The 26,274-nt window shown below is 38.6% G+C and overlaps 2 protein-coding genes across 2 annotated transcripts in view; both read right to left on the bottom strand.

Moving 5' to 3' along the window:
- Positions 1-76: 76 nt before the first annotated feature.
- On the bottom strand, positions 77-7,661 carry LOC145907475 (nicastrin-like). The gene is made up of 17 exons (XM_082994878.1): positions 7,536-7,661; positions 7,258-7,380; positions 6,905-7,028; positions 6,653-6,777; positions 6,253-6,404; positions 5,846-5,975; positions 5,536-5,639; positions 4,921-5,079; positions 4,573-4,656; positions 4,344-4,469; positions 3,592-3,755; positions 3,088-3,190; positions 2,173-2,384; positions 1,565-1,694; positions 1,086-1,218; positions 690-784; positions 77-216 (listed from the first exon to the last, which is right to left on the bottom strand). The coding sequence occupies exons 1-17, from the start codon at positions 7,570-7,572 to the stop codon at positions 109-111; spliced, it is 2,109 nt and encodes a 702-aa protein (XP_082851004.1). The 5' UTR covers positions 7,573-7,661; the 3' UTR covers positions 77-108.
- Positions 7,662-8,160: 499 nt separating this feature from the next.
- The window catches only part of LOC145906665 (hydrocephalus-inducing protein-like), a 50,161-nt gene continuing 32,047 nt past the window's right edge, over positions 8,161-26,274 (bottom strand). Inside the window, exons 59-93 of the mRNA XM_082994113.1 lie at positions 25,869-25,994; positions 25,207-25,318; positions 24,727-24,893; positions 24,286-24,456; positions 23,789-23,899; positions 23,096-23,269; positions 22,475-22,687; positions 21,790-21,955; positions 21,553-21,722; positions 21,000-21,135; positions 20,537-20,689; positions 20,259-20,371; positions 19,828-19,923; positions 19,495-19,655; positions 18,935-19,072; positions 18,480-18,650; positions 17,931-18,155; positions 17,589-17,727; positions 17,113-17,278; positions 16,748-16,895; positions 16,008-16,215; positions 15,277-15,537; positions 14,877-15,046; positions 14,516-14,714; positions 13,752-14,021; positions 13,130-13,299; positions 12,956-13,010; positions 12,463-12,627; positions 11,969-12,178; positions 11,376-11,539; positions 10,755-10,905; positions 10,263-10,493; positions 9,657-9,881; positions 8,936-9,220; positions 8,161-8,561 (exon numbers count right to left, since the gene is read on the bottom strand). Coding sequence (XP_082850239.1) covers positions 8,355-8,561; positions 8,936-9,220; positions 9,657-9,881; positions 10,263-10,493; positions 10,755-10,905; positions 11,376-11,539; positions 11,969-12,178; positions 12,463-12,627; positions 12,956-13,010; positions 13,130-13,299; positions 13,752-14,021; positions 14,516-14,714; positions 14,877-15,046; positions 15,277-15,537; positions 16,008-16,215; positions 16,748-16,895; positions 17,113-17,278; positions 17,589-17,727; positions 17,931-18,155; positions 18,480-18,650; positions 18,935-19,072; positions 19,495-19,655; positions 19,828-19,923; positions 20,259-20,371; positions 20,537-20,689; positions 21,000-21,135; positions 21,553-21,722; positions 21,790-21,955; positions 22,475-22,687; positions 23,096-23,269; positions 23,789-23,899; positions 24,286-24,456; positions 24,727-24,893; positions 25,207-25,318; positions 25,869-25,994 — 6,027 coding nt within the window. The 3' untranslated portion in view covers positions 8,161-8,354. The remainder of the gene's footprint in view (positions 8,562-8,935; positions 9,221-9,656; positions 9,882-10,262; positions 10,494-10,754; positions 10,906-11,375; positions 11,540-11,968; positions 12,179-12,462; positions 12,628-12,955; positions 13,011-13,129; positions 13,300-13,751; positions 14,022-14,515; positions 14,715-14,876; positions 15,047-15,276; positions 15,538-16,007; positions 16,216-16,747; positions 16,896-17,112; positions 17,279-17,588; positions 17,728-17,930; positions 18,156-18,479; positions 18,651-18,934; positions 19,073-19,494; positions 19,656-19,827; positions 19,924-20,258; positions 20,372-20,536; positions 20,690-20,999; positions 21,136-21,552; positions 21,723-21,789; positions 21,956-22,474; positions 22,688-23,095; positions 23,270-23,788; positions 23,900-24,285; positions 24,457-24,726; positions 24,894-25,206; positions 25,319-25,868; positions 25,995-26,274) is intronic.

Below are 26,274 nucleotides of genomic sequence, written 5' to 3'. Positions count from 1 at the left end.
GGAAAAAAAAACTGTGCCCCATCGCCAAGATGAACAAATAATGTGCTCGTTGATATCAACATGACGTCATCATCGTTTGTGACGTCACGATTCCAAGGGGGCAACGCGTCAAAGAGGGGGAGCGGAACGGAATAAAGTTTTCGCTCGTAAGTTGATGAAGTAGACGGAGGTGAAACTGGTTAGGAGCACGATGAGTCCAGCAAGCAGGATCATACCCTGGAAATAACGGAAAAATGGAAATCTAATCATATTTATCTGACATATTTTAAGCAATGGCTCTTGTTACTCAACTTATAACATAAAAAAATAATTCATGAAAATGTTTTTGAGGGGTTTGCCATGGAATGGTTAGTATTAGAGTAAGGTAACTATATGGTAATTCTGAAAAGGAAAAACAGAGCTAAAATGCTATTTGTCATATTAAGTAGACGTTTCGAACTCTTACTGGGTTCATCACGAACCATTTTTTAGCATTTTAGCTCTGGCTTTTATTTTCAGACACGTCAACTCCAGATATTTCGCTCCCATCTATGGTAATTATAAATCACTTTTAAAAGTCTTTATAATTACTGTAAAAATATATGCATTAAAGGTGTCAACACCGTAGTAATAAATATAACTAGATTTCTATACATTACAGTCACTGAGAAATTGTTCTGTCAGTTTTATTGTAAAGATTATCATTGTACCTGACTGGTCTCGTCTTGTTGCAAAAACATGGTAAGTTTGAATGCAGATTTTGACCATCTGCTTTCAGTCCATAGACCTGATGTACTTGCGCTATCTGCACATACACAAAAAACGTTTAAGTTCTATAGAAGATTTTTTATACAATTTTTAAAAAATGATGCTTTTTATTCAATGCTAACAATGCATGTAGATATGGCATAATTTTGTTAATTGTATACAATGGTAATATTAAAGACAGAAAAAAACATACAGATTATTTTTCGGAAAGATTTTGAAACAAATTTCCCCAAAAATAATGCTTTGTTATTTTTGCTGCTAACGGTCGAAATATCGTCGGTATGCCAAATTTGCATGGTGTTAAGTGAGTGAAAGTAATTTTCAACTTGGAAAAATACCTTTAGTAAACTTGTTCTGTAGAAGAGCTGGTGAAACAGCAGGAGTGTCGTATGTAGATGAACGGTAACACATGGGTGAGTAAGTAGAATTGAAAAGTTTGCCGTTTAAGTAGAAATAACGGACGGTTTGATCCTAAGAACAAACAAACAAACATATAAGGTTCAAATTTTGTTCCTGAAATTTTTTTTTAATCTGCCAGTTGTTGGAACAAATGTTACAAAAAAAAACGAAGACAATATATAAGAAGCGTTTTTTTTTCAGCGTTTTTAAATACATGCAGATTGATTTTATCCACAACAAATTAAATTCCATTTTAACAACTGTTTGTAAAAACAATAAAAAAACTTTTAACCTTCGTACAACAGAACAATTTTGCTACACAATTTTTTTAACAAAGTTACTGTTGATTCACAAACACAATTCTTTCTCCACAAACAACATATGCAGTTGGCACAGGTATAACGCAGTATATACATACCGTCTTATTATTGATGCACGTTGAACTGTTAAGTGCTTCCAGTTGCACTCCAGTGAAGTAAACGAGCAGATAACTTGCAAATCCACTCGGTAAGTTGAGTGTGTTTGGTCCTTGGTACACAGATGTGTATCTGTGATGGATGAGCATCATTTACATTTGTTTTGACAACACTTGGTATATTGGTTTGGTGTAAGTTTTTGAAAAACTCTGTGACGTTGTTTAACGAGCCATCCACAAAAAAGATGAGCAGGGTGAAATTTTTGTAACTTTTCATACAAAGTAAGTAATGTTAAAGTTAAATTGTAATTTCAAATGTGACACCAATCATTTTAACCCATCTATTGCCAACAACAGGTAAACAGTATTTTATCTGATGTAAGTTCTTGAAAGTGCAAACTTTTTGTAAATCTTCAAGCCGAGTTAACAATGGTAAGTTGACGTTTCAAACAATCTTTTGAACATATAAACGTTGCCAGACAACAAGAATTACTGACGATGATGACACAAGTCTTTAAAGTTTAAATACATAATATTGCTTGATTTGAGGAGTTTTACAAAACAAGCTATTTAAGTATAAGGATATTTCATCACACAATATGTAAACACACCTGGGCAGGGCTGAATTTGGCAATTTTACTGTTGAAACCTGGTTGGTTGGGAGAGCTTCTTTGAATAAGCTGCAGTTGGCTTTGTACAAGTAACAGAACAGAATCTGGGCAGTAACGTTGCCTTCAACTTTGACATGAGAAGGGACGTTGTTGGAACCGCTAGCCATCTTGTATAACATCCCTGCAGCCATATTTGCAACTTGTGTCAGTTTCTGCAAAAGAAACAGCTTTTATGAATAGGATTTTTTTCAGTTATTTTTGAAGTCACATACATTGTGGTACGTTTACAAAAAACGGTGGACACCCCTGAATTAAAATGTGCAAGATAATTAATTCCATGTGAATAAGGTGATGCTCATATAAACGAAAACGATTTTTCGAAACATATCTGCTGACGTAATTCAGAGACTTGTTGCACCAAAGGCATATATTGGAGCAGTAATTTAGTTGCATTTGCAGTAATTAGCTGCGAAATATGCTATGCTAACTTAGGGCCAAACTCCACTACTAATTTAATGGGCAAATGTTTATTTGAAAAAGTTAACTGTTTCCAACCCGTCGGACACCAGCACCGCACGTAGAGCGGGCAAGCTTCCTATGGGAAGGATATTCTCTGAGTCCATCCAGGCAGCCTCACTCACTATATGGAAGCAAGGCTGTGGCATTGGGTGAACTGCTTGATCCGACTACAATACCGCCAAATTTGGTTTAGGAATGCGTCAAGATTTTTCGCGTTTGTGGTGCTCGTTTTACTGATTTTCAAGGAATTCGAGTCACCGATTTTATACAGTTACTTTTATACAAGTACTTGCTTGCTCACACATATTAGATTATATTGTTTGGATTTTTATCCAAGAAGTGACCTCAAATTTCAGTTATTCACAATCAAAAGCATAACATTTACTATATACTTACACTAGCAAGTGGCTGCAACAATTGCATCATTTCATCATCAGTAGTGTTGTTGGTGTAACTGATTCCCAGGTTCTTCAGGTTGTCATAACGACTGAAGTAATACCTGTGAAACAAATTTGTTAAAAAGTATAGTTTGTAACCATAACAACAAAAGCATATGTATGTAAGTTACACTTAAGCTAATTTTAAATGTAAAAGTACATTATTTTGCTTTCCTATGAAACTAAACACTTTTCCGTTACTTTCTGTTTGAAATAGTTAACAGATACACATTATGAACGCTACTTCAGATAAACATTGGTGGCCCTGGTGTTTCTACTTCTTTAATTACTTTCTTTTATCATAGAAAGGCACAAAAACCACAAATCTGAGTATTTTTTGCACACAAACATATTTTGGCATTCACCAAATACTGAATTAAAATATCTAGAAAGGAAAATGAAAAAATAACAACTTCACAAATCCACAAGAAAACAGGAAATCATGAAATCCAACGACACTCACTTGTTTTTAAAGGAAGCTGCGAAATCATTGAGAACGATGCCAGGAATTGATCGTTCCTTCAGTATGGTTTGGAACGATGATGGGGCAAGACCGATTGACGATGGCTGCGTCCCAACTGTTATTGAACTTGCGCTTGCGTTTAATTTTTGCATCATTCCGTCAATCTTTGAAACAACAATAATGTTGTGAGTTTAATGAAAATTGTTGATTCAAAACTTACGAATCATGTGAACCACACAATTAATACCACTTTACATTTCAAAATGTGGTATTCATTTTCAGAAAAGAACTTAATTCTCTTGCTTGTTGTACCATCTTGTGCTTGTTTTTTTTGTATCGCATTGCATTTGATTGCACCTAATAAAGTTAGAGGTACTCGCAAAAGCTAGTGCGCATTTTTCAATACAATTGTCAGTCTTTTTTCAAAAAGTGCCAAATCTAGAAAATTAAGTTCGTAGACAAATAAAGACTGATACAGCACGTTTAACAATTTGATGTATTTATAAATGTTAGTTATCTATATTTTATTTATCCAAATTCACAGCATGTAAAAAGTCAAATCATTGACATTACAAATCAGTCTATTTCAAACTGCACCAAATAACTAAATCTACTTGGTGTACTAGCTTAAACCAATGTCACACAATTGGATCTTTGCAAGGAATACAAGGAAAATAGTCAACAAAGAACAGAAGCAAGACTTTTACATCACAGAGTGTTGACCAACAACGATTAAGTGGACTTCAACCTACCTCAGTCGAGTGACTTTGATAAGAAACGGGATCATAATGGGCATAAACTTGGTTCGATAAATGACCAAGCTGACGGAATTCCACAACATTGGAAATGTCGTCCAGTTTAATTGGAGTTGGAAGAGTCTGAACACAAAAGAAGTGACTCTGACACAAATGTAAATACATTGTATAACTCTCTTTTATGGTCAAACACACATTCTTATCCATTAAATCTTGTAGCACGTACCATTTTCAGGTCTTGCTCTGTAGGAAAGTTTCCATTCTTCATGTCATACAGCATTCTAGTTGTACCAAGGTTATCGAAAGCTTCCTGCAATAAAAGGATTTGTATTAAAAAGAGTTATACTTAAAGAGTGCCAAGCGATCACCGATTATTCAGTTTGTTCAATACTCACTTTAACATATATGTACAAACTACTTTCTAATAATCAAAATAATGAAAAAATTTACTACAATTTTGAGCATTAAATGGCAAAAAGGATGCCTTATGAACAAGATATATGGTATTTGTGTACGGTTATACTGACAAACAAATAATACCTTGCATTACATCAACTACTTTATCACTACTAACCCCTTCCATGATGGCAAAAAGGATGTTTTTGGTGAGGGCCCCTCTCTCCTCTATGTTAAGATTTCCAAGAGCTTTACTCGTTGCAAGTAATGTGATAAATCCTGTTGCAAGGTCGCCACCCAGTGATGAGAAACTGGACATGAAGCTACGACTGTCGAGCTGTGAGAAAAAACGATAACTATCAATGCAATGGAAAGTGCAACACATAAATCACTAAGTTGTATTTATGAGATAATATCCTGAATCAACTTGCTTACAACCAACATATTTCAGGAGTTTAATCAGTTTATAGAACAGCAGCTCCCAACTTTAAAGGAATATGGCATCCCTGTCCAATTTTAAAAGATTTTGCCGCACCCAAAGGTGGCAAACCAATGAACGCCACAAATGTTACAATTAACATTTCTATCTGACTTTAGGTGGGGTTGTTATCATGTTAAGGATTCGTCACCTGGGTGTAGGCATTACACTATCAAGAAACCAGGCCGAAAATCCAGAGCAAATATAAAGAAAAGTTTGTGGCACCCCTGAACATTATAAAAAACACCCAAGGGTGTTGTGATATTCTGGTTGAAAACCTTTGTTATGGATGGAAAGAACTTTCCCAATACTTACTGGGGCAGTAACGAGAATTGTTGAGGACGCACTGCTTGGAGTTGATGAAAGTTGTTTCAATGATGAAACTATGTTTCTTCCACCGAGGGGATCACAATATCCCTCTGTGTAAACAATATAGCTTAAGTTATGATAAGAAAATAATTCAAAAATGTAAAACTTTTGCTAAAAACCTAAATATGTCAACAAAGTATTCAGGAGGAAATTAATCAAATTGTGCAGTTGCTAAGTTTTTGATTTAATTGAATCAAAATACAGTTAATAACGGGTCTCTTAAAAAAAACAAATTTTCCAAAGAAAACATGCTTACCCGCAGTGAGACTGGTTTGCCAGTTTGATCTCCGAATGCAAGTCTCACTGTTCACTGCCCCAAACATCCGGGACTTCATTTGTACTGCACAGAGCGGGTATTTGTCTTCTTTGTTGTTCTCCTCTGTGCACTGTTAAAGTCATAAATTGTTTGAATTGGCAACCAGTTTTGTACGTAAGCATGTTAAAGAGAAACTAGACTGCTTCTTGGAAATGCACAGACCAATGAAAAATAAAATGCAGTATTTCACCAAAAAAATATACTTTTTAGAAAGAAAAACGTGCAGATTGGATACTATTTAGTTGTCTTCATGACAAAACATGAAACATCCCCCATCGTTATGCTGATGAATATTTTCTATATTATTATTTTGTGAAAAAGATTTACCTTGATAAAAAATTAATTACCTTGATAAGTGTGTCCCTATCATTAGCGTTCTTCAGGTAAAATACAGGAAATGGGATATCATCCTCAGAAAGTCCGTCACCAGCTGGATTCCAGTTGCTTCCGCCATTATTACAATTCTGGTACTGAGGACCTGATGTTGAATTGTAGATCCCTGCGCATATTGAAACACAATGTTTCAAGTTGTGTCATCAATAGTTCAGTTTCTCAACAGCACTTAACCAAGACCTAATTACCAGTTGCCTATTCAGTATTTTGTCACCAAAGCAACTTGACAAGGGTTTAGCAAAAAATAAACATACAGAAGAATATAAAAAAAATATACAGCAGAACATATAAATAATAAAATATAAATAAATTACCGCCTTCTTCTACCACTAAGCGTAATTAAATGAAACTCACCAAATCTATTTCCAGGACAGGAAAGGTCTGGTGACCATTGTTTGTCAGGCGTAACAAAGTTGTCAGCTTCATACACAATAATTCCATTCACTTTACCACTTGCCTTGAGTCGCTGTACGATATTCCTGAAAATCAATTTATTTAACTTTTTAATATCACCTCACAGCAGAAGATTTGAGTCAAAAAGAATATGTCTGCTAAACCCAGCAAAGTTTAAATCATAAATAGTCAAATATACATAGTTTAACATACCTCCCAAACAAATTGGCATCAATCAATGTCACATAAGCTTTTAAATGTCGATTGTTGAAAAAGTCATCAATGGATTGGGTGTCATTGATGTTATAAAGAACTCCAACATTCCCCGCATTTGTGGCTAATAAAAATTAAATCAAGATTCTAAAGTTAACACATTAACAATTACAAGTACAGTCAGTGGAATGAAAAATCTTCAACTTATTAACAAGTACAAGATTGATTGTTAATAAAACTAGTCTTAAATGTCCTAAATTGTTGTTTACACAAAGGCACAGTTTCTATTTGTAAGGCCTACTGCACTGTTAAATACAAAATAATAAAAGTTGCACTATTAGGTTATCACTCACATTGGCAGCCTATTTGATGGGTTCCATTCAACAAACGAACACATTTGTCATAATTTATCTCTGGAAAGTCATGATAAGTAAGCTGGTACACTTTGGACGGTTGAGCCAGCGATGTTGTCAAACCTTGAAAACATTCACAAAATGAATACAATGATATAAACATATTAATAGTGGCACAAGTTCTACAATGCACTTTTGCATGACTGAATAAATAACCTCATATTTTTAATGTTTTGAGACAAAGAAGGTGTGAAAAGGTACAAGGGAACTTCACTTACCAAGAAACAACAATAACAACACTTTCCCGAAATTCATGGCGATGTTAGCAAGTTACAAATTCGGCTATAATCAAACTAAAAAGTCTTGTTTACACTTAAACTAGTTTATTTACAAACAGGATTCGGAATCGGAATAAAAAATCCTCGAAACTGTGTCGGATGTCGCGTATTATCTGTCGTGAGTCGCGTAACGCGTGTAGTGTATCGCACAACTTATGCAAGTATTTAAAACTTCTGCAATTTTTATTTTAGTTCAATAAAACGTTTGTACAATATAGAGTTGATTTAAATTAAAGCTAAGTTTCGATTGACGCACAAAGGTAAAACTTTGTTAACAGAGTTCAGCATATTCTTAACTGAGTCGTCCTTTACCTTACACGGTACATGGCAAATTTGATAAGTTAAAAACATGGGGGGCCCGGGTACCTCCACCTGAAATTCACTGATGTGACCTTTTTTGGTGACCCACTACCTGGTGCAGGTCGCCTTTTTTGGAGGGGATGCCCCATTCCAATTGCGGACCATCCCCCTGAAGCGCAAGGGCCGATATGCTTATGTGCCATGGACCGGCACTGCTGGCACCCCATTGTGTGTGGATTGATTCGACAAAAAAAAAACAGTCAAAAAGCCTTACACTTATTTTATTGGCAAAGAAGCATAACTTTGTAAAACCCATACTTTTTTATATGTGGCTTCTTGTTGTACGAGTACAAAAATATAAGTATGTTCACACAAAACGCAGCAACTACACTTTGTATTAAAAAAGGGAAAACGAAAATGTCAAAACTCAAAACAAGCACGCTAGCAGGTGTGACGTCATCACAGTATGGTTTGTTCTGTAATGATCCCTTTCAAGTAGAAGACCCACGTGGTTGTCGTTCCGCCTGAGCGGACACAGGACAATGTCATTTTCCCGGTTGCGATTGTTCCGGGACTAGCGGAACTCTCGAAAGCAACCGATATATTGTGTGTTTTCTTGGAGCGGATTGCTTCGCCAGGTTTCACGGTAAACAGGGGATTGTCAACCTGCAAAAGCACGAAAAAACGCATTTTGTGGGCCCTTTAACTGGTTGTGTAACACATAACGAGTAATATAGCCTAATCAGGCTATTACGGCGTCATTTTTAACAACCAAGTGTGGTTTAATTATTTTGTATCCGAAACCCGCTTATTTATCAAGCTTTTGTCTGGTCAGCCTTGCTATGTATGAAATGATGTGCACTATTTTAAAAATCATTGTTATAAAATACTTTGGCAACCCAGGGCCAAAGAATAGCAAGAGAAGGCAAAGGATCACCATTATTTGCCCTAAAGTTAAGGGATTTCTATCGTTAAAGCTAGGTTTAACCTATGACCTTCAAGTGACCTACAAAAAACTAGTTCCCTAATGAAAAACTGACCTGAAAACTAAAAACGGTTGTTCCGGGAAAGACGTTCTTGAACGGAATGGACACCGCAGACTTGTTTCGGACCACAAAGGGTCCTTGGGGCTTGGGTGCGCTACACACCCCCTGCAACGGAAAGGAATACTCCCCTCCAATTGCTGACGTCACAGAGAGGGTTCCACGACAATCACCCAAGCGCATCGGCTCGAAAGTGACGTCCATTGTGACCTCAGTTCCGCTTCCGGATGACGCAGGAGCTGCCGCGATGTTTCTCTCACAGCTGAATTCGGGTCGGTCGATCTGTTGAAGAAAGCACGCTTTTAAATACCAGACAAGGGTAATGACTGCCTTTTACATACTATCAAGGACTAAAGACTGACCAACAGGTACAGTAGATTAACATTTTTTTTTGCGAGTGTTATATTAGGGCAGTGTGTCCCAGACAAGGATTCTGACTTCTGCTAACTTGGAAAATAAAACTATTTTTTTTTACAGTTTTTTTGGGGGAACACGGTCAACTTTTCTTAGGGTTTAAGCATAGACACATACAAAGATGCATTTTTAAGTGTTGCATAGCAACCAAAGTGAGCGAACTCGCTTGTCAGAACTTGTTTTAATAAAAAGTGCGAAGACACTTCAAAAAATCCTTTCCAGCATAAGTACTGTGTTTTAGTTTCGTTTCACACCATAGCGTTTATCCAGGTTGTGGTTTCCAAACCCAACTCAACCCACGAACCTTGCAACTGTAATCTGTCTTCTGTCGTGCGAAGTTCTGGAACTTAATTGTGACGACTTGGCTGCTCCCCAAACTCGATTTAAAGAAACTCGTCTTCTCTAACCCTGCCGGTGTCGCCTTCAACACCAGTTCGTAGGTGTACGAACCAAGATCTCCGTTGGATAAAACAAGTTTTCCTCCGCTTTCACCAGATTTCAGTGGTTGGTATTCGAACATACACGTTCCCTGCGTCAAAATTATTGATCTGGTTGAATATTATTTCCATTGTCGCAGTAAAACTGGTAGATTCTCTTGAACTTACAAAACGGAGAAATTATAACATAAAAGTAAAGAAGAGGTAATTGATTCACACATATTTAACACAGGATCTGTAATAAACACGCAGACTGAAGAAGTTGGGATGTTTTCTTGTTCAAACTGCATGACCTGCTATCTCGTAAGAAAGAAAAATATAGACTTTTTTAAATTCACCATACAACTCTGTGACGTAACCAGCCCAAACTTAAGGGGAACGGGAATGTTTTACGGCGTAAATGTGAAAATGTTCATGCCACACCAATGATAAAATTCCCAGTAAAAACGAACAACAACAACAACAAAAATCACCTCCGAGTTTGCTGGAACTGTAAACTGAGGGGGGAGGTTAATATCCGGGACTTTACATTCCGTTTGGAAAGTAAGGGGATAACCCAGTGGATTTTCTATTTTCAGGGTGTGAACCGCCGACTTCCGCACGGGGGTTTCAAGTTCGATGGTTGCCATGACGCCCGGTGACGTGGCTCTCAGTGTGACGTAATAGAAGAGGTACTCGCCGGTGCGTTCGTTCTTGAAGATGATCTGCGTGGATTTGGAGGGTGATATTTTGTGCGTAGATAAATTTCCCTGGACATCCACTTATCATTTTTCTTTTTATACAATGTTATCACCTTCAACGTTGCAAAAATGCAAAAAAATAAACTTATTTTCGTGGATAAAAAAACATTTTTTGCAATGATAGGAATCAAATAATTAATCTTATTGTATTCCCAAATTTTGAGAACGAACAAATATTTTGTCGAATTCGAGAGCCTCTTACTCTGTTTGGAAAACTTTTTTTACCTTTGCACCGAAAGTTCCTTCCTTGTGAGCGAAGAAGTTAAGTTTGTAGTCACGCTTCACTGACCCCGGTACGTCAATATAATCGAGTCCCTTGAGAGTTGTGCCGGAATCCAACTTGTCAGGTTTGATCATTTCTACTGAAACTTTGAACCTAAAATAGAAACAGAACGTGTCAACCAAACTCCCATGCCATGATGGAAAACAAAGATAGGATTTGAAAGAACTGCTGCCAGGACGGTTAAATTCACGTATGTTTTCATGTCTACAGTGAAGCATTGATCCAATACCGTAAATAATACACAGTAAAAAGACAGTTTGTTTGGAAATATTTCGTGTTTTAGAAATGGTTTATGCTGGCATTGCTTAATGCATAACAATCACAGAACTCGTCGAGTAAATGCCGGCCAATACATCAGGGGCCGTCTGACTCGATAGACTCTTACAAGGTTATATCGGTGCCCATGAGGTATTACTTCACACATTCTTATTCCACTAATATTACAAACTAATACGCAAATATAATGACTGTGAGCGGCCTGATTCATTGTATGCAATTAGGTTCAAAGAGAGAAAAGCCCAAAGCTAAGATGCCGGACATGAAGTTATTCAAAGATGTCTCACCTCTGTGGCTTTCTCAGCCAATTGGCGACGCCAAGGAGTTCAACGTAGGCGGTTTTGCATGGAACGTCTCTAGTGACACTGGATACTGGTTTGGGAGGATCGGCTTGACCTTGAAGATTGTAAAGCAGTCCACTCCCATCCGGCAGCGGAAAGAAGACAGAACCCTAAAAATCGGATCGTTATTAGTTGTATGATATTATAGTGCGATCCTTTGATAGACGGTGATTCTCCATGAGGAAACCACCATCCTGTGGGCGCCTGACTCGATAACCTCTACGGTTTAATCGCATGTAGGCAACAGCTAAACAACAAATTGGACTTTAGTTAAATAATACACTGATTTCAACAACACTAGTTTTGCACCATGACTAAATTTCCTTAATTCAAAGACATTTCGTAATACACTAACAGCAAATTTGGTTAAAGTTCCTAATTAAAAAAGATGCCACGCTACCAAGGAATAAACATTACAACATACAGTTTCATTTCAAACTAACCTATCTGTTGTACTGTTACATTGTGAAGGTCACAATGACTCAAGTTCTCTATACACAGAAAGCCACACACACAATTTCATTACAAATTCCTCCAACCTGGTGCTTTTTGCCGTCAGTTGTCATACTCAGAGGTCGGTATGTAAGTTCGTAAGGTTTACTCTGTTGACCCTCTAGAACGAAAGTGTCGCTGCCTGTCCAGAATTCACCGTCAATCACCGGTTGTAAAGTCCAACGCTGATTGGAGCGATTGCTGACGATCACGCTGCGCACATCTCTACTGCGCACGTGGCAGTTGAAGGTCAATACCTGGGGTTAGAGGTCACAGCGTGAGAATGGGTTGTTTGATTTCTAAAGTCGGTTCCATGACAAAATGTAAAGGGTTTATGAGCTACTAACTATGGTTTTTAACAATAAGTCTTTGGGCACCAAAGGCATGAGAACAAAATCAATAAGAAAACAATCAAATTTGGAACCGTTTACGTTTACTTGACGTTTTAGGGGTTCCTGGTCAACATAACAAAAACAAGCAGGTTCCACGGAAAAAAAGTTTGGGAAACACTAGTATATAGCTTTAGCCAATCAGCTTGTACCTCTTTGAGCGGGGAAACGTTGACACACATTCCTGTCAAAGTCAACTTAAGGGGCTTTCCCCCTTCTATCTGACACTTGAGGTCGTCGTAGCGCACGTCCTGGCATAACTCCTTGGGGTGAAAGGTCACCGTGAAGGGGACTTCCATACCGGGACTGATATAACCCTGTGAGTGAAATGAAACTGTTTACAGCACAACACTCTAATACTGTGTCAACTATAAGCGAAAGCCGTTGCGCGGGTGGGATTCGAACCTTCAACCTCCAGCTCTTTAGACATGCACTCACATATTGTTATAGTTAAATATTGTGGTTGGAGCATAAAATGACCCAGAATTTTAAAACAACACCCTTTAGAAAAATGCTTTAAATCGTTCCTGTATTAAACCCTTGCTACAATTTAGGCAAACGCATGGGTTTTCTAGAATGTTTTTTTGGACTTCTGTTTAAATATTCATTTGAAACTTAGCCGGCAAGAGAAACAAAGCAACAAACCTGCATTGGAGAAATTGAAAAATCTGGAGCGAATTTCTCGGCTTCCCATCGAAACCTTTTGGAAAAATCAAGAAAAAAATAACTGACCTCTCTATGGTTTGACAATTTCTAACAGTTCTGTAGTCAATTTGTTTCATCATAATCGATTCAAAATTAAAAACGCGCGATGCTCACCCAGCGCCAATATCCCCGAGATTCTGCATCATGAACCTCCGTTCGCTTTGACTTCGTTGGACGACGGCTCCGAAAGGAATCGAATCTTGATCTAGAACAACTTCAATACCCTGACAACTCCCGCTGACAATGAACAGGGGTTGGGACATTCCGGCACATTCCATCATAATCTGCACAAAACATCGGTTGTAATTATATCTGTACATAAACGGTCTATAAAAAAAGTTATATTAACAATAATTGGTTAAACGCATTGTTGTAGAAGGTGCATGGCCAACACTGAGGCAAACTTTAATACACTATAATCTGTACAAAAATCTAATGTTTAGGCGAGTACAAAAAAGTATGCAAAACACCAATTTTAACTTGAGGTTAAGCTTGAAATATGTATCCATATAGGAAACAGCCTTATTAACTTCATGCGTAACTGTCTTAACCGAATTAAATACCCATGTTTGTGAATATACTGTATTATTATTTTAACCCGAGAATCGGCATATTCCAGGTATCGGGGAAAAGTGCCTTTTTCCTTTTGCCAGCTATTTGTAAACGCTATATTTCCCCTAAGGGTAAAAAAACAACACAATAATAATGTCGACCAACTGCATTATTAAACTCTTACCTCCTCAGTGAAATGCGGCACTCTGGATTTGGGGCAGAAATAAACTTCAACATCCTTCGTCCCGCTTCGAGGCTGAAGGGTCACCGGTTCACTCGGCATCACCCTCAACACATTGTTGTTTTGTAGAGGTTGACTCACAGGCGTCACGGACAGGGACAAAGTTATTGGGGTCGGAGATCGGTTGATGATGGGAACCACGTGTTTTGAGGCTTGTCCAATTCGCAAAGCCCCGAATTTCACAAGTTTTTGGCGAGGGTTCGTGACCTCCACCTGTTCGGTGAAACAAGGTTTTCTTTAAAACTGTGGAATGCATGTGGGTAAACAAAAATAAACGCTTATCAAAAACTCAGAACGAGTTACAATGTCTGGATTTAATAATAAAAAATTAAACCCTGTGGTTAATATATCTAAACAATAAGGATTGTTTACGCTTTGCTAGTGTCAGACACAAAGTTATTTTAACTAGTGTTTCACCTAATTTTTTCACTGGTTGATAACACATGCCTAACTTATATTACGTGGAATTAAATTGGTACAAAATGAATACTTTTAACGCAGAAAATATCCATAAAATTACCGTTGCGCAAGAGCAAGTAGGTTGAGAAACAATGTTAAGTTACCGAACACGACATAATAAACTTAAACTTCAACCCTTTACTGCAGTTTCATATTAAAGAAACAGTGGGACTAATGTGATTTAAAGCACAGACAAACATTTAAATATTTCCATTTACAAAACAGCAGCTTCACCAACAGACTCTCACCCTTAAATCGGTTCCCTCCCCACAAATCTCGACGTGGAAATTCGAGAGCCCGTTGACCTGGAACGTGACTTGCTCCTTGTATTTCACTGCCTCGCGCGGATAGAACGTGAACCCGGCTTCGACGGATGAGCCGGGCGAGATCACGCACGCACTGAAGGTCACTTCAAGGTGACGCGTGCTCTGGTACAAGCACTCCACGCTGCGGTTTGAAAAACGATTCATAAAAAAATCGGAAAAAATTGGTTTGTTTATGGGAAAATCCCTTAAACGAGAACGAGGTTATTGTCGAAAAATTGCAAAAAAATCTATTCGCCAGAATTTAACAAAGCGAAAATTGTGACGTCACAAACAGTTTGCGAACCTTATATCCTTCTTGTCCTTGTTGAGTATGGAAAGGGTGGTGGCATTTTGGGGCATCCCCGCTTTGTAAATGAAGCACGCACCAAAGTCGTGTTTGTTAAACGAAAAATCGAGACCGGGATTTATTCCACAACCATTCACGTGACACAGATACGTCGGTCCGTCGCTGATCTGGAAAATATTCCGGGTCACGTGACGAGCGTTTGAAGTGACAAAGTTGCAAAAAATGCGTTGTTTTTTACTTTATTTGAGTGGTATGTTGTTAAAAACACATACCGTAAGTAAATGTACATTTTTAACATTTGTTCACGGCGTAAATGCGGAAACTAAATTTTTTGATGGTTTTCTGATCAAACAATCTGATGCCAAAGGAATCAATTCCTTCTGCTAGGGTTTCTAACCTTAAGCATGAGTTCCGTAACAGGGATAGCACCGAGCTTGGTCGGTTGAAACACAAGCATGCAACGTTTCCTCGAACCCGCCGCAACAGCGCCCTCGTCCGGCGACACTCCAACCACAGCCTTTCGCCGCTTCTTGGCGCCATCGACCTCGACGACAGACAACTCCCGGCCGTTCTGCTTTACTGACCACGTGTAATTAAAGTTGTGTTTCCCGGAGTTGACAACGTGAAGTTGACGCACCGCTTTCTCGTGGAGTTCCACCTGTGTTATAAATGACGTCATTAGCGATTACGTCACGTCCGTGTGATTAAGTAGTTTAGTCAGTTGCCAGTAAATCTATTGATTTCGATACGATAGCTGTGATCGCTAAGTAAGGACCTGCGCAGTGGGGCGATCCTGGCAATCTTGCCATTGTATGAAACAAAGTATTTATAAAAATAAATTCACATAATTACAAAGTAAAAAAAGCAGAAGCTTTTTACTACAGGATCAGCCTGGCTTATAATCAGGAATATATATTTCGCCCGATGGGCATCTTCAGTTGCACATTAAAATGATTTTAAAAATGTCTGAAAAACAACAACAGTAAAGAAAGGGCTTTTTTTAGTGTGATTACGAAAGAATACAGTGATCGCTTGGCCTGCATGTGCAGTTTTCGTTGGATCCCAATTTTTCAATTTTTAAAGTCAGTAAATACAAAGTATTATAAATATAAATAAGCATGTTAGAACCTCTCCGAGGTTGATTGCGTTCAATCCGACGGGCGACAGTTCGACCTTTGACCCCTGTGAGTTTTCACATAGGAGCTGTGCTGACATCTTGTGGCCACTTGCTTTTACGTTCAACGTAAGATTCTTGGTTTTTCGGGCTACGTTGATTTCAGCGTTGAAGTTTGCGTCCCCGGGTTGCTTCACGGCGTACGAAACTTGCAGCGCGATTCTGTTGAGGGAAGGGGGCGCGTTTGAGAAAGATGACGGTTTTTCGGCCCAATGACACACCTAGCCAATCTATCCAGAAAATTTAAAAAAAAGCGCATGCAATTAGACCGAACATAGGTGCAATAACGCACACTTGCAAGCAGGGGCGGAACCAGAATAGACGACAGTGGTACAAAAAGGGTTTGTTTTAAGATTAAATTTCGTCCACCAGTAGCGTGCTTTGTCCGGCGCATGCATGTCTATCTTCCCGCCGAGCGTCCATTAGTGCGACACAAAGAGTTTTGGATTGTAAACGCCCCCTTTGAGAATTTCTGTGTCCGCCCCTGACCCGGGAAGAAGCACCCGTGTACTTTTTCTTGCGCACAGAAACTTTAACAAAAAATCCACCAACATCAGGTATTATAACTTACACAGGTGCCGAAACATAAAAATTCATAAATTTAGTATTACGTTTTACAAAATGTAACAGACATAGAGACACGACAAAGACTGCAGACAAATATCCACTATCACAGTGGAATCGTTCAACTTACTTCGATTTGGGAGGTAGGAATCCCAGCAATGGTGAAATCTCAAGACTTGATGAGTAAGCTTCAGAATGACAAGATTGTTCAACAACATTGAAGTTGAAGCCGACTGGTTCTTCGTTCACCATGTAAACTGTTTCGCTTGCAGAACGACCTGGAAATTTGCAAGTATTCTCTCAGTGTTTAGCACGATTAGATTTTGATGTTTTAGTGAAAAAAGGGATATAATGTAACCGCCTGTAACTCAAACGAAAATCATAGTCCTCGTCAGAAATTCATTCGTTGTTTTCACAAAAGCAAATAATTTCATCCAACCCTCCCAAAAATTCACAGTAAGGGCCAAAAAGTTGGGAAGAACAACTTCTTCTTACCGACTAACAATGACTTGAAGTTGACGTGGGAGACTGTCAGTGATACTTGAGGCTCTCGTGTGTCCCCCACCAGGAGGAAGGGGATGCAGATGTTCTGCTCCAAGATCACGAACTTCCAGAAAGACTCGCAGATGTCCAGGGAACGTGGATGGAAATCAAAGGAGATCTTGGGAAGGAAATGAGAGTTTAAAAAATCAGAAACTTGCCAATTTCCCATTGCTCAGGAAGTCAAGGTGACTGTTATAAAGAGAATTATACTTTTATAGTGTTTGGTAATATTGCCTAAAGAGGACGACCGAAAAAGTGACAGTTCGTAGCTACAAGCAGTTCCTGATCAGTGAATAACATCACAAGAAAGAAATTAATAATACGTTTACTAAAATTTGACTCTCTATAAAATAGTGACAGTGATGACGCCTGGTAAAAAAGTAATCTGAAACACCCGTAGAGTTTGTGGCACAACTTACAAAACTCACCTCTAGTTTTCTGCCACTGACCAACTGACCGGAAGTGACGTGGCACACAAAGTTGTCGGGCACCCTAGCGTCCGTGACGTCATCGCACACCCATTGGAAGGAGTAGGTTGATGACGTAGGATTCATGATCCAGAATTTCCTGAGATCATACAAAAAAGGATGTTGGAATCGAAATTGAAAACAGTTAGAAACCATTCCATTGCCTGGGCTGCCAAGCCTGAAAACCTCAGTTAAAAACCCAAATTTTAATTTCACTAAGAATTTGTAGGTAATTTAATGAAGTTCACTGACTAATATAAACCTATTGTAGGCTCCCTTAGAAATGACCCAATTTGAACTTACTTTGTGTTCTTGACGTTAACGCCGATCGAATTGAACTCAATGACCCTCGTGTTTGGGTCTAGGGTAGTCCCCGGAGGGGCACCCCCCGGTCCGGCAAGGTCAGGGTTTCTCCTTGAGCTTGTGATGTAATCTGAATCGTCAAGGTCAAAGTGACAGTAGGGCATCAGGCTTCTTCCCCGGAGCTTTATGGCTGGGCCCTGTTCACCGACCTCCAGGTTTCCGACACTGAGGAATGACGTAGGAAGGTGACGTCATAGGTAGAAGGTAGGGTCATGAGTTGAAAGTTATTTTGTATTACGTTGATGCCATTTTAATATTTTTTTTTATCGAAGCTTTGGCCCGTGTACTTGACGCTATTCATAAATTCTTTGTAATGCATTTTTATGAGGTTTTTAAGTCTTTTAGTTAGAGATGAAACATAAATTTTATTTTATTTTAACTCAAAAAATTCCGAAAAATTATTATAAACCAGAAAGGTTTTCTCACAAATACTCCTTGTCTCAGCTCAATTAACGATTCTTTTAAAAAAACTTTGACCGTGGAACTCACGTGCAAAGCATTCTAGCTTGGAATTCGTTGACTTCATGCGGCGAAAACCTCGCCACAAAAACCTGTTTGTCTCCGGGTCGAACTTTGCCTTCACTGGGCGTTACTGAGAACGGGAAAGCCCCTTCCTCGTCCACAACCAAGGATGGAAGACTGGAATCGACCCCAGCGCTTCTGTGGGTGAAAATGTAAAATTTGAAACATTTGGAGGCTGTAGAATGATACCAGAGGAATTCCAACATACAGGCCACTATCAATAGTTTAATAACATTGTGAATATTATTTAATTTATTAAGAATCACAATGACCCAAACTGAATTCAAAATCACAAATTCTACTGAATTATGAGATCACAAATTAAAAGAAATCACAAATTCAAATATGAAAAATATGCTCTGTGATCGCATCTCCAGCGGAATTCGAACCCGCAACCTTGTGGTCTCCTAATTTAGTGGTACCTAGCAGAGTGAGTTCCTGACGATGGACTTCCTTCTACCTCCGTACACCCTGATATTGTACCGGGAACCGACAGAGCTTCCATCACCACCTTCCAGTTGTAGTTAAGCGTCACCTTACCAGAGTTCTTAACCTCGAACCTAAGGTGAAGAGTGTTAGGATACAAGAAAGTGCAAACACATATGATATTCGAATATTCGGATTCGGATTCGGATATGAGTTAGAAGTAGGATTCGGTACCCATATTAGGACTCGGCCGAATATGAATTTTATGAACTATTCGTCTTTATAGCAAAATTTATTAGAATGAAAACATGTTTAAAAGCTGCTGTTTAAACATGTACACACGGTAAAAATGTTTAAAACTTTAATTCTCAACATGAAATTATTTTCAGTTAAATCCATTTTCTGGTCATAAAATACCAAAAAAACTAAGGTGTATAACAAGAGGTAACTGAACAGCAAATACCGCCCTAATAACTTAAACATAAAAACCAAACAGTATCCCAAATGTCCATTACGACAGCATACAATGTCACACTGTGTGCAGAACCCCACTTACTCGTATACACGTGACTGGAACATGAGTGTGTCTTTAAAGTTGATCACTGATGTCTCGCATTTATACTGGGCGTAATCAATGTGAGCAGACACCAGGAGGTCGATGGTACGACTGCTCCCTTCCACCACCACGTGGTCGGGTTCCTGCTCTGTTTCCACCACCTGGGAGAGACAGAGACCTTGCATGGTTATATGGTCAGAAAAGTTTAAAAAGTTGAGGTTGTTGGGGGATGAGCAGGATAGCGCGGGTTCGAATCCAGTCGAAGGTAATAAAAAATACATTCGGCGTAGATAAGTATATTCGGCGTAGATATCGAACTCAATTACAACACACCTTCTTTTTAGCTGGTCGTTTTGTCGCTTTCTTGGGATCTGGAGGGAGGACGTCCACCCACTTAACTACTCTCATCCTGTCGTCCCAATCATTTACCTGCAAATGTTATTGGAAAACCTTGAAATTACATCAACGAGAAAAAGGTACAACAACCAAATAGTGTGGGATCTGTTTTACGTTATATTGTCTCAATTTGCTGGCCGAATTGTTAAAATGTTTATTAAAGGAATTTGGCAAATACGGTTTTGCATGAAGAGTGGATTTAGAAAATGGTGTATATATACAATAAAGTGAAGTTAAAATATGCTAAGAAAAAAAAGTTATGCAAAATTTACGTAGTTGCAGTTTACAATAACCACCAACCATCGACATTTTTCTGTCAGCTTCACACACATATGACGTAACATGACAAAGCAAATATTTTCGCCAACCTGATCCAGAGGACGAGGGAAGGATATTTTGGTGAGAGAGCACTTGACAACCGCCATCTTCAAATCGGTCGGTTCCTTTCCGTTCAGTGTAACCGTGACCTCCTTGGAGCAACCTGCAATAAAAATTATGGTGCCAACTGATCAATACAAATGGCATATTTGTATGTGATTCAAGCGCAGTCGAAGCTGCAGGAAAGGTGTCTTTAACATGAATATGTGAAGGTCAATAGGATGAAAATTATCACCAAAAATCTTGTTCGCCAAAAATTTAGACTCACCACGGTGAAGGTGGCCAAGATTTGGGGCGAATTTGACGTTTGCGTGTTCGCCCCACTGAAACCGCACGGTGTCGCTAGAGGAATGGTTAGAAAGTGTGAAAGTGCGTTCCTTGGTGACCCCGACGTCGCAGTCGCCGAACAATAGCGTTTCACCTGACGATAAATACGTGTTTTGTTAGGTAAGGCGTAAGATTCAGTGAAGGCCAAATTCTTTTTCTTTTCAATCAATGGCCGTACTGGCTACTTTGCTTTTATACCTTAAATTCATTCAGTTCTATACAGTTGAATGCATTTAAAATTATAATTGGCGCACAGTGCATAATTTTAGTGAAAAATCCGACACTTTTAACACAAATATAAGACTAATGTAACCCATAGTAGGATCAAACCAGCCCACGGCAAAACGGTTTGTCTCAAAAGCCTTTCCACTTAAAACAAACTAAACCTTGCATGTAATTCCCACCTCTATTCCCAGTCCCACCAGAAGCTTGGTCTGCCGTCAGTTTTTGTGGAAGAACGTCTGTATCAATTACACCGTCCTCACTTGCCAGGGCTGCCATGTCACCGGCCACCAGCAAATTGTCAATTGTGACGTCATCCTGTGCGTAAGAGTGACGTAATGATGTTTCATTGTAAGCTCGACGAACGTGATTGAGGAAAGATTATCGCTCAGGAACAAAAACAAACAAAAATAAACACAATTTCCTTAATTTTAGAATTGTTGGCCGAAAACCCAGTCAATCAACGAAAAAAGAATTTTTGCGGTTTAGGGTTAGGGTTTTGACGCAAAGTCAAGCGTGTCCCGTAAGCTGACAACAATATCTACTTCAGAAAAGCAAATTCCTATATGCAGGAAAAAAACAGAAAAGCAAACTTCTTAGGAAAACAAAAATTAAACTTCGTCTCGCACTTTTCCAAGTTAAACCCAATAAGTTCTCTTTAAACCACAGTCACTCATATACTTGGGTAACTTACCTTAAATATGAGCAAAAAAAAACATAATATTGGAGAGCTACCTTAAATCCTTCCCCGAACAACTGGATCTTGTATTCCTCAAATTGATTATCCACAATAGAAATCTTCATTTGTCCGTTGTAAATACGTGGCGTGGTCGGGTTAAAGGTCACGTTGAAGGTCGCAGCTTCTTCAGGTCCAAGGATTACGCTGGCCGTGTAAGGGAAGCGAGCTGTGTAGAAAAAGTACGAAATTCACAATGCTGATTAATTTACATTGTATAAAATTTTACAACTCACTGGGTTGACCAGGGACACCGACCGGCCCGACGGTTGTAGTTCCACCAGTTGGAGCTAGAGAGTAGGCGAAGTCCGGTGCGAATGCAGAGAATTGCGATTCGTCAGTGACGGTATCGAGTTCGTCATCATCGCCCTTTGCCACCTGTTGTTCCATGATGATGTTGGCCTACAGCCGGAAAGAATAAGCGACATTTTTATATGTTGTACCGTCACGGGTTGTGTTAATTTATGCGCACGACAATGAATATATTTTTTACCACACGAAATCAACCTAACCAGCAACACTTCTTTTGCGTGATAAAACTAAAATGTTAATTTCAAAATATTATCAACCTTGTGTCAAAACGCTTTTTTGAAAATACTAGTTTCGTTTTGATAAGCATCTTTACGCGCGCGATGCCTTTTTCACACGTCTATATTTCGCGTCACTTCGCCACAAACCGGTGACCTAAATTTAATTTGAAAAGCGCTGGGTATCCGGGAACTTTGGTCAAGTGTTCAATGTTCACAGAACACCAAAAACTTTCGGATAAGATTTTCAAAGATGGTCGGGTGTTACAAACTTATGAGGAAACATGAAGACTCGTGTTGGACGTAGCAAGGTTTGCTCAACGTTCTTGAAATTAATTGAAAAGAACTTAAAACAAAACTTAGCATGGGAAACTTTCCACCACACACACGTCACCTTGCAAGGGAAATTCCCGTCGTTCTTCAGTTCAAGCGGAAGAGTTTCCGACCGACCGAGAAGAAGACGTTGAAACACCAGCAGTGGTTCGCCAGTCTTGTTCCTAACAGTAGGTTGTGATACGGTGACACGAGGTAAACTTCCTTCACCTGTGATCTCGAAGAAGAGGTTGCGCCCTCTAGCGACGTTGGTTGGGAGTCCGTCCACTGTCGCCTGGAATAAATATGATATGTTTATAAACAATGGAGCCAATGTTGTTTTTATAGTGATCTGCATACAGGGCCACTGTTTCGATCTAATATATCTTGTCGGTGCAGCTTTGGTCTTACTTACAACGATCTTGTCAACTAAATGTCTTTGTGGTGACTTTGCATTTGTTTATTTAATATTATTTGTTTAGTTTCATAACATTTTAAAGTTTGCTGATGTAAAAGTAGGTAGATTGTTTAACGTTTACCTAAATTCTACTAGGTCTTATCGCCGTCATTAGTTAAGTCTTTATTTAACTGAAGTTTAGCTAAGCCCACAAATCCTATCCAAGACAAACTTCCCACGCCATAAGCTATCTCATAAACTTTCAACGCATTAACATAGACAAACACGTTTACTTCGAAATGTTACCTCGAAGTAGCAGTTATAAGTATTCATAGCGGGGGGACAGAAGAATACGGTGGCGTATATGAAACTGTGGGGTTGGATTTGAGCTTTCGGGGACTCAACTTCGTAAATATCGTGAATACGGGCGGCAACTTTATTCGATACCGGCTTCACTGTAATTGCCACATCCACAGCAACCTGAGAAAAATATTAAAAGTATTGAATAAAGAGTAGGTTAGACGGTCGGGTAATAGTTTGTTACAAACCGGGTTAGTTTTCATTGTTTATTTTAAATTGACAATTGTATTATTTTCAAAAAAATGTTAAATCGTCACTAAGACAGTGTGATGCGAATTAATTGCAAAGTGCCACAATGCAGGAAAAAGCAGTAAACGAACAGCAACAGTGTTGAACTTCCTATACAGTCAGTTAGCGATCGAAATTTACAAATGATTATACGAAGGTATTTTTGAGCTAAACTCGTCAGCAATTGTAAAATCAAGTAAAGAGTTGTGATAAGTGCAGCGACTTTAAAACAGGTTGTGCAAGACTTTACCAACTGTCACATAGTTTTATCTTCATATCTCTTTATCGCCTCTAACGGTTACGTATGATTTCTATGACAGCTCTTTGGTGTGATCAAGCGAGAGAATGAAAAATAACACAATCATAATTTCTGGCTTGCAAAGGAAGAAAGGTTTAAGTAACACAACTGACCTTGTTGATGTTGGAGATTTTAAACCGAGCACTCGCCTTCCTCCCAACTATCACGTTACTGAACATAAACCTGTTGTCCTCGTCACCGTAAACACCGCAACCCTCCATCATCTGAAACAATCACGCACTAGTTTTTATTTCATCAAGTAAAGAAAATGCAAGAACGTTATGTAAACACAACACGCTCTGTTAAGCAGCTTATCGAGTGTTACATTACATAAGAGTTTCATATATTTATGTTGAAAAAAGGGCATTCACTTTTGGTTTCAAATTATACAAAACGTACGTCGCTACATTTTTCCGATCGTTTTTTGTTTGTAAGTTATATAAATTACACAGAACCAAAAAAATACACATTCGGAAAAACAATTGATTCTGACTCGACCCACAATAAAATTATGGCTATTCCGAAATAATTATGAAGCATTCGATAATGGCCTAATTTCTAAACTAGTTAAAACGCCAGGGCAGACACTTTATTGCACATAAAATATCACCTCCTTATTCTGAACGTAAACATTCAGGTTCTTGCAAATCCTGTGTTCTTCAAATATGGATGAAATGTCACTCGTATTGATGCTCGGTACGCAACCTTCTGCAAGCAATCTGTAAGGAATGCCTGAAGCGTTGTCAGTCGGGTCTCGGTCGCTGATATCGATTGACAGAAACTGAGAAGAAAAATCACGTGGTAAGTTGAATATTTCTACATTTTAAAGGTGATTCACACTGGTATTAAAAACCAGAAAAGGCAATATACTAATTTTTGCAACATTTTAATTTGTTTAATTATTATATTTTGGAATATTATGTTTATTTATATTTTTGTTTGGTTGATTTTGTGTATGTTTATAACGTATACATTCATCAGAGTTATCGTTTTTTTGTGACGTAACAATGTTTGAAGAATAAACCGACACCGAAAAAAACATTTTTTTCACCTCCTCAGATTTTCCCATGTTTTCAGCTACGCTGTCAACCGTGATATTCTGAATACCGCCTGGTAGAATAGTTCCGAATCCTGGAAAGACGGTGAAGGATCCGACAAGTAATCGGGTCTGATTCGAACCCATGTCCTGTCGTATCGAAGCCGCTCGTCCGCCTCGGGCTGAAAACAAAAATTTTTCGTTGATTACAAAAATCGCGAGGTCTTTCAACATAAAGGCCGAAATCATATGTAAACTTTTAATGAAGCTTTTTCCTGAAGCTTAGTAGTTTCGGAGTGTCACAAGTCAAGATTTTCCTGACAAGCCATGTATTTAGTGTTTAAATCAGTGTTAGGTACAAATGACAAAAACATGCCTGAAGTCAGGGATTTTGAACAAAACATATCCCATAGCCGATGATGTCTACGTAGAATTCATGTAATATTACGTAGTTGCAACGCACAAGAACGCGTCAATATGACGTCATCAACTTACCAACAGAACGGGAAGAACTGGAACCATCGCGAGATTTCGCGCGTTTTCCTCCAAGAACCATGGGACGGGGACGAACTGCTGGGGCCTCTCTGATCATCTTGGTGATCGTGTACTGCATGTAAATGATATATTTGTGGGAAATATTTTTAGGTGCTTTAGGAAATTGGTGGCAGAGAACAAGATATATTAACTGTCTGTCAGTGAGTAATGTAATTATGACCATGATCTTAATACAATACCTGTGATTGCCAAGCAAGGACCTGCGCAGTGGGGTGATCCTGACAATCACGCAATTGCATGAAACATTACTGCGTTGTAAATGTAATTATTGTCTTAAACAAAGGTCTTTGCCGTACAAGTTTCGTCTGCTCATATCGTCGGTATCGCCTGACAACCACGCGGTATGAAAACTAAGTAAATGAAATCTTTGTAAGAGATTCTGTTGTTAAAATTTTCAACCGCCAGGAAACACTTTTTTAATAAAGCAGTTCAAAAAATAACACCAGCTTTAAATTTCCTGGTTGGCACATTTTGTTTTTTTTAAGTCACTAAGTACAACTTAAAACCTAAAGTAAATTTTTCAAATCGAGCATAAAAAAACGGTTCATGATAGAAAATTACGTAAAGTAACAAAAATGACTATGACGTCACACATGTGTTACCTTAAAATCGAACTCTCCCTTATTTTCAACCGTGAAATTCCTTGTTTTCCTCGTGTTTAGAACCATGGGACCGAAGTTGATGTCGGTACTCGGGAATATTCCGTACTTGCTGAACAAACTACGAACCTGAGAAATATAAACATGTTTTTATTATTGAAAGACACTCAGCAAAACGATAATTTTCGCTAAAAAGTCGTTCGTTCTGGCGTGGGAGACTGAAATACTCGTAAGCTCTCAGTTTCCGACTACACCGGGATTTGAACCCACTCCCTCCTGTTTTTAAATCTCGATCGTTTTCTACAAATGGTTTATGGGCGCAATGACTAAATTTTCTAATCGCTCTTTACCTAATAACGCCAAGTATTCGGCGCACCACGACCATAGAGTTACCCAAAAGATATAGATT

Source organism: Ascidia mentula, chromosome 6 (assembly GCF_947561715.1).
Source record: "Ascidia mentula chromosome 6, kaAscMent1.1, whole genome shotgun sequence".
In the NCBI taxonomy this organism is placed as follows: Eukaryota; Metazoa; Chordata; class Ascidiacea; order Phlebobranchia; family Ascidiidae; genus Ascidia; species Ascidia mentula.
This window is presented reverse-complemented; position numbering and strand designations above follow the sequence as displayed.

Coding starts and splice junctions, on each gene's coding strand:
- LOC145907475 (XM_082994878.1), bottom strand. CDS start 7,572: ATGAATTTCGGGAAAGTGTTGTTATTGTTGTTTCTTG. Junction 6,778..6,904: donor GATGCCAATTTGTTTGGGAG/GTATGTTAAACT, acceptor ATTGATTTTCAG/GAATATCGTACAGCGACTCA. Junction 1,219..1,564: donor CGTGCATCAATAATAAGACG/GTATGTATATAC, acceptor GTTTGTTCTTAG/GATCAAACCGTCCGTTATTT.